General features: G+C 39.8%; 1 protein-coding gene across 2 annotated transcripts; it reads right to left on the bottom strand.

Annotated features, from left to right (window-relative positions):
* On the bottom strand, positions 1–7,536 carry meiob (meiosis specific with OB-fold). Of its 2 annotated transcripts, none has more exons than XM_026177267.1 (14): positions 7,407–7,536; positions 7,011–7,090; positions 6,789–6,846; positions 6,501–6,632; positions 6,266–6,338; positions 5,914–6,109; positions 3,627–3,727; positions 3,341–3,393; positions 3,056–3,151; positions 2,770–2,862; positions 1,287–1,431; positions 1,008–1,194; positions 708–794; positions 1–627 (listed from the first exon to the last, which is right to left on the bottom strand). In XM_026177267.1, the coding sequence occupies exons 1-14, from the start codon at positions 7,519–7,521 to the stop codon at positions 511–513; spliced, it is 1,533 nt and encodes a 510-aa protein (XP_026033052.1). In that variant the 5' UTR covers positions 7,522–7,536; the 3' UTR covers positions 1–510. The 2 variants fall into 2 exon arrangements, with proteins under 2 accessions (XP_026033052.1, XP_026033053.1); XM_026177268.1 differs by having other exon boundaries at positions 1,290–1,431; positions 7,407–7,524.
* Positions 7,537–7,739: the final 203 nt, after the last annotated feature.

The raw sequence follows: 7,739 nt of genomic DNA, 5'->3' as shown, positions 1-7,739 counted from the left end.
GTCTGAAGAACAGAAAAACCTTTTCATCAACTAATGCATAAAATTCAGAGATTAAATGGTGTCAACTTGACTTAATTTTTTAAACAGAGCAGTACCTTATCTTTAAAAATGCCTCAAAAGTATGTATCACACACTTCTAGGGGCTCCAATGACTGAAGAACATGAAGAACACAGCTTATTGTCTAACTTGTGCATATTTGGAGATGTTTTGAACCCAGACTGCTCGTTAGCTTTCATATAATGGAACATAAAAGTTGCAGTGTAAAACATAACACATTAACATGGAGCTGATGAAGTTAGTGTAACAGCTTTAAAGTCAAACAACTTAGCAGCATGTTTATAAATAAATACTTTTACATAAATACATTAAATAATCTGGAGTCCTAATAAATAATTGGTAATAATTAAAACTCAAGGTGCACATGCATGAAAGCCTCTTGTTAACATGTGAGTCCAAAGACCAAACAGCAGGTGAGGCAGGAAGCTGAAACTTGTGAGTGAGGGTGCTGATCACAGGCGCTGCTGCAGCAGGGCAGACATGTGCTGCTTCACCTCTCCTGGATCTGCCAGCGAGCAGTCCAGGACCATGCCCCTGATTCCACTCTTCATCTTAGGAGAAGGAATGATCTACAGCACATGAGATTTTTTTCAACACTTTGTTTTTACAGCTAATAGCTTTTGCAGCTTGGTATCAAAAGCTAAGGTACCTTCACATATATTTTGCATCTCTCCAAAAGAAATTTCCACTTCATTGCAGTCCTCTCACCATCAGTCAAACTGATGAACTCCTCTGTCTGAATCAGATCAAACAGAAAAGGTGATGTGGCAAAGCTATCAACCACCGCCATTCATTTACTGGATTGTGGAGGTTCATCTGAGCAATAGCTACAAAATAAAGAATATTTACAGAATTTTGTAACTGACATCTGAGCCATACAGCACAGGTGTAGGAGCACAAGGTTTAGAACTGAGACTGGAGAATCGTCTTTCTATGAACTGATACTTACTGTACATCCCAGAGCCTTTTCTGCCACTGGGCTCCTGAGGCTGCAGGCGTGCAGAGTGCCGGTGTGGTCTGTGAAGTCCACCAGGAGATCAAAGCCTGTAGTGGCTGAAACAATCTGACCCTTTCCTGGACATAACTGGTTGGTGCAGCTGTTCAAGTCCTCAGTCACCAGGAATTTGCATTTCGAGCTGAAGCAAAGACAAAGCAATAAGCTGCTCTTTGTTCTTGTTCAAGGAAGTGGCTGTCATGGTTATAGTTAGTAAACAATGTGTGAATTTACCACCGTGTCTTGATGACTTTTGAAGCAGACGAGTCGAGGTCGAGCTTGGAGATGAAACTATATGTGATGCCAAATAAAGCCTCGGGATTCTCTCGGGCCTTCTGCATCAGCTGGCTCACTGTGTAAACGTCGGTGATGGACTCTACTGCAGACCAAAACAGCAGCATACATGTGTACTTAAAGGGCACTTTCTTAGGTACACCTGCTCAAAAGCTCATTAGCACACATCAGTAAATCACATGGCAGCAGCCAAATGCATTTAAGCATGTAGACATGATCAAGACGAAAGAGTGCCAAAGCACTTTAAGCACAAGATTGTTAGTTAATCATTTACAAATGAATATTGTCTGTATGGACTGCAATTTCCCCCCAAAACAGTGCACATGTAAAACTGTGGTGTTAAGCGATGCGGTTGAAAATTTGAGTGCGCCTAACTTCAGTGCAACCATGGCAAAAAGTTAGTCTAGAGCCCTGCCATGGATGTGATGCTGGAAAATCTGCAGTAACTGTGTGATGTTGTCATTTCGATATGGACCAAAATCTCTGAGCAACGTTTCCAGCAACAATTACGGTGGTTTTGAAGGAAAATGGGGTTCAACCAAATTACTAGCAAGGTATACTTAATAAACTGTCACAGTCTGCAGTCTTTATACAAAGAAAATCCTGATGTGTTTCCACTGCAAAATAAAGGAGGCAGGATACTGATATACTAAATATTAAAAAAAGAAATTCCTCCTCAGCAATTTAATCGGTGGGAAAACATGTTTTTGGACTGGTAAGTCATATTTTCTATGTTGTGTTACTACTTAGATGACTGGCAATGTAAATGCAAGAATGTAATGATCTGGCACACTCCAGATTAGTGGATCTCAAAGATCAAAAATTAGTTCGGCTCGTCTTGAAGTCCTCTCTGGATAACTTACTCTTTGAATAGCCTTGGAGAGATGAGTCTTTATCAGCACCTAGAGAGGTCCGTCTTTGTGGACGAAGATAGTGAAGAATAAGATAATGAGATGCTATTGGTTTTCATTTTCAAGAAGAAAAACATCGCAGCATAAGAAAACAAGCATCAGCTTAGTGTAACTGTGTGGCTTGGTAATGTGCTTTTAATGAGGAGCTGAATGACTGAACTGACTGTGCTACCACTGGTCAGTGATGGAGGTCTAAGCCACAAGTTAGCCGTACTCGTCTGTCGGATCCTGTTAGTTTTGCTCTTTTTAGGGGATTTACCAAAAGTGGGGAAAATGACTTTATGATTTGATAATAGCATCTTGCATTCACCTTTTAAACTTTCCTATATGCCCTCTGTAACTGAAAATATAATTATTTTATATAATATAATCTTTTGCTTAAAGAGCCAAGACAAAAGCAGGGGAAATAACAGCTTCTGATGCCTCAAATTCAAAGAGTCTTTTACATTTAGATGGGCAGACTGACTTATATGAATATGGGGAAGTCATGGCAGGAACTCATTATAACTTACCAGGGACATCCTCTGGCATGTCATCTTGATCCAGAGCTCCAGACTCTGACACTTCTTTAGCATAACTGAACAGCAGGCTGGCCTCTCGGGTGTCTGAAAACAAATTATGATTGACTCTAGCATGTTTCTCTCCCTGCACAGCAGGAAGGAAAGCTCCATTTCTTTCACTGTCTACCATGACTGATTGGTTGTCCAAAACCAGCATTTCAGTCTTGTTTTAATCAGTTACACCATTTAAATCTCTATCAGAGCCTGTGTTTTTTTAAGTGCCGCTGTGATCTCTTACCAGGATTGACAGTGATAATGCTTTTCGAGTTAACAGTTGCCACCATGCCGCTGCGAAAGCTGTCAAAGCTGATCTTCGCGTCGGCTATGAAGAGCACTTGGAATGAAGAAAAACAGTTGAAACAACAGAAAACCATCTTAAACGCAAACACGCGGTTGGATCTCAGGTAACCACCGCTGTGTTTGTCTTCAGCACAGTATGCTAATGGGACATGACGGGCAGGAATAACAGTTAAATAAAGATTCATTTCTGCGGCGGAGAAAGAGCAGCAGCCCTCAAACCTACCCGTCTCCCTGGGTATCAGAGGTTGCATGAGCTGAATGGCTTCTCTGTCCCAGCTGTGAGTGAGACAGAGGTCAGGGAGTCACACAGGGGAGAGCACAGTCAAAAATCAAACACACATGTAGTTCAGAGGGGCAATCTAAGACGTTGTATCGCTAATGTAAATTTGTGGTCGCTTAAGGAGACACAGCGGTGATACAAAAGGCAGTAAAGATGGAATATGGCACAAAAGCAACAGAAGTAATAAATCTACGTTCATTTTCCAAATTAATAAATGCCTTTGACACACCAGACGAGGGGGAAGGATAAGACGGAGTCATCAAAGAGCCTCACTTCCAGCCTCTGCCCTCTGCGTCCGTCTGAAGTGGTGAACTGCTTTGTGTCTCCGATCTGAAAATGCAAACACGGTCGCTTGAAGTTCCTATCACACTATCTCCCTTTCATGTGACACTGAGATCAGGTCTGGCCCGTGTGTGAACTTTGGGGCCATTATGGTGAGCTGGTATGTTCCAAAACCAACAACCATTCACCATGAAACCACACGCACACAAACACAGACACAGTGTAGGCTAATTGACAATTTATAAGATGTAAATGAAAACTCAACTTATTTGATCGCTCACTCATCACACTCATACACATCAGGGTTCCCACCACAGCGTCTCTCTGACAGGTTATGTGGCTTTTCCGTGACTGACTTTAATAATCCAACATCGAGCCACTTTTTAACAACCCTCCCTCTCTTTTCTTGTTAAAGTTGTTTTTCAGCTTAGGAAACTTTTAACAGACTATTTTCCACCATAGTTCAGTTTATGGTAGAGGAAAAAACAAAACCAAACAAACACCATCTAATCAATGTGGGAGCAAAGTTGGAAAATACATATTTTACTAACTGAAAACCACCTCTTAAAATATGAATACATTTAATATACTCAAGTTTATATGATTGCAATCTGTTACTTGACAAAGAATCTACTAAGCACGTAAACATGCTATAAATGTTTCTACTGAGCGTTTTTTACTTTATTGCATTGTCTTTGGAAATCTAAATTTTTGAGCACACTGGGTCAAACCAGGTCAATAAGAATTTGGTTGATTATCGTTTATTTATTTCTTCTTTAGTGTCAAACTAAGTTTACACAACCTGTGATGCTACAGAACAAATAAACACAGGCTTTCAGTTCAATGTGAAAATCCTAGATGATTTTCAGAGAAGTTAACCATCTGACCTTAATCTGGAGGTTGACGTCACTGAGATTTGAGATCATATGAGATTTTTAGTAGATGCACCTATGGCATGCATTTCAAAATCCTGTGTTACCTGGTTCTCGAGTTATCACATTCACAACTTTGGGTGTCTAACAGGTGGCCTTTTACAGCTGAGGGGCAAAAACTATGTTTAGCAGATGAACAGTATCTGAGAATCTAGGAAACAATCCAGAAAAGACCTGACAGAGTATCTGAGAAACGCTTGATCCATCTACAGTTCACTGAAGCCTCATCAGAAATGGTCTCAGTGCAAGTGTCGCTGTCAAGAAACAATTCTTAAGGAAGGTAAACATGGAGAAAAGGCTGAGGTATGAAAATTACACAAGAACTGGACTAAAAGCCCAACAGGTCTTCTGGAGTGACAAAGACGAATTTGAAATGTCTGGTTCAAATCATCATCAGTAACACTATCAGTCACAGACTGGCCTCTCCAGAGACCCCACCTCAACATTATTAAAGCAGTGTGCGATCATCTTGATGAACAATGGAACAATTGGCAGCCAGTTTTGAAAGTCCTTCCAGAAGCCTGGAGAACTGTTCCTGACTACAGAAAGAAGGAAAGCTGCCTAAGAGAGTTCAGTGTTAAAGACTGACGATGAGCAGTGGCACAAAACTTTTGCACGCTAATATAGAAAGAGAGAACGTTTTCTTTCCCACTTAAAGAGTCTTTAAAATGCCATTATGGAAAACTGGGAATGCTTTTGGAAAGGTCATTGCCTATTTGATTGCTGAGAATTTGAATATAGAATAAAAACTACTGTAATAATTAAACTGTAAATATATAGCTGCCAGGATTTAGCCACAAAACAAAATCCAGAAAAATGAGTTCAATAATCAACATTTTATGCCACATTCTGGCCACATTTTTTTAAAAAATAATCATCTTACAGAGACATTGACAGCAGTTTTTTAATCTTTAAATAGTGCAAGCTAAGCTACTGAGAGTAAATTTTCATTTGACATCAGAGTGAAGTTAATCTTGATACATGTCATTTTTCAAGAACTCAAATATTTATTTCCCTAGTTAGTGTAATGTTCATTGCCTTTACTGCACATTGCAGCAGTGTTCTCAGATTTGTCCATGCATGTATAGAAAAGCATTCTGGGAAAAACAGGAAAAAACACACTAACCTCAGTAAAAGCAGGTGAGGTGGGGTCATGAAAATTTCAGCACAATAAATATGTAAATAAAAAGTCTTTGTGATTAACAGCTTTCAGCACTCTACACAAAACCTTAAGTGTATAAAAGGGAACTTTTCTCAAACTCCTGTGTAACACTGAGCGACTGAAGCCTTAAAGTGTCCTACCGATTTTACAGCAGCAAGTATATTTATCACCGAACCATCCAGCTTTTGCCCGTTGGCCACTATGTCTCCCAGAGAGTAGAAATCTCTGGAGTCCTTAACAGGCAGGTGAATCAATGGCAGCAGTCTGTCAATGGTGTCCATATCAGCACACAGACACACCTGGGAATGAGCCTCCGTCACCAGCAGCCTGTAGTGGCTGAGACAGCAGATGCTATCATTACACATTACTCCCTGTTACACCGTGCTTTGCACAGTGTTACATTATGTTTGCCTCACTTGCCATCAGCTACCTAAAAGCACAGTAAGGAGAACATGCTTCTTAGATACCATCTGTCTTAAAATGCTAAATTACCTCGGTGTTGCAGGACAAAATCGATCTCCTTTCTCCAGGTCTTTGGTGGCAACTAAAGGGTTTTCAATTGTGACTGGAAAGGAAGAAAAAGAAGCAGTTCTGTTTCCAAGCATCATTATGTAATTTCTATAGGCAAGAAATACATTAAAAATATTTCAGTTTATTAAAAAATTACTTTAATCGGGAAAGAGGACAGTAAAAGAAATCTACACAACTTTGAGAGAGACTTTCTCACCACAGTCCCCAATGTTGAAGCTGCTGGCCAGCCCGTTGACATAGGCATCATTTCCCCAAGTGCTCACGTTGATGAAGAAGTCCGGAGAGTCTTTAACAGTGAAGCCAAAGGTGAATCTGTCCATACCAATATCTGTATTTCAGAAATGGAGGGTTAGTGTAGTGATGCAGTTCAACGGAGAAAAAAAGAAACCACCAGGAGAGGGCGCTGGTGTACAAGACACTGAAGTGCAGAGGAGGAATGTTGAAAATAATGATGCACTGATAGAGATACAGCCAGGATACGAACTTTTTCTGTCAGGGAAGCTTTTGACGTCAGTTTTTCCAATGATGATGCCTGCCACTTTCTGGAAAACATTACAAGGACAACGGGAGTGCATTATACTATTTAATTAAACTCGCTAAAACAAGCCTGAAAATGCACTGGGCTACATTAGGGTATAAGCCCTAGGAGAGAAAAAAAAAGAAAATAAAGGACATGAAGTTAAAAAAAAAAATCAGTTGAACTCACTGAATGAGAGATGTTGGGATGTAGCTCAGAGATAGCGATATAGGTGTGAGCAGCCATTTTGTTTATAACCTCTGCACAGTCTATAAATAAAAAAAAATAAAAATAAACAGAAGTCAGGAACTGGGCTTCAGCTCAACCTCTGCAAGACGGTTTCTACATCAGCTCTGAATACACTAAAACACAGTGAGTAATGTGTAAGAGCTACATACATACATACATTTACTAGCTAAATTTAACTTAATGCAGTAATTATATAAGTAGCAAGCTAACGCTGGATTATTTTTAGTCATTTTAACGCTAAATTTGATTCAAACAGACTAATATTACAGTTCTACTCTAGCCTTAATACTAATTAATTTAAAGCTCAGCATGTTTTTTGCTGTCTGCGGTTTTTACCTGTCTCCAGCAGTTCTCTTGTCACGTGACATAAGATTTTCGCGGTGAAGCTGTTGCACGCGACGGTATAACGGAGCTTTGATGCTGCCTTCATTGTTGCTGGAAATTTCTGCATTAATACAGCTGCGTCTTCAGGCTACAATACACACACAAACGAAAAAAAAAGACTTAAAAATTACCTCATAGTGGCATACATTAGTAAAACGTAGAGAACAACTGTTAGTGTGAAGTAGGAGTTTTCTTTATTATTTCGTAATAAAGGCTTTATGCCGGTTAAAATCACATAAGACTTTACTGTCATTGTACCACTATCACATGGTCACCGCTATTAGG

The sequence above is a fragment of the Astatotilapia calliptera genome, chromosome 8 (assembly GCF_900246225.1).
Source record: "Astatotilapia calliptera chromosome 8, fAstCal1.2, whole genome shotgun sequence".
Lineage (NCBI taxonomy): Eukaryota > Metazoa > Chordata > Actinopteri > Cichliformes > Cichlidae > Astatotilapia > Astatotilapia calliptera.
This window is presented reverse-complemented; position numbering and strand designations above follow the sequence as displayed.

What these genes read in the sequence shown, in the direction of transcription:
- meiob (XM_026177267.1), bottom strand. Translation starts at nt 7,521, where the DNA reads ATGCAGAAATTTCCAGCAACAATGAAGGCAGCATCAAAGCTCCGTTAT. An exon ending in ATCCCAACATCTCTCATTCA is followed by an intron (nt 6,847 to 7,010) that starts GTGAGTTCAACT and finishes AATGTTTTCCAG; the next exon opens with AAAGTGGCAGGCATCATCAT. An exon ending in TCTGATACCCAGGGAGACGG is followed by an intron (nt 3,152 to 3,340) that starts GTAGGTTTGAGG and finishes CTTCATTCCAAG; the next exon opens with TGCTCTTCATAGCCGACGCG.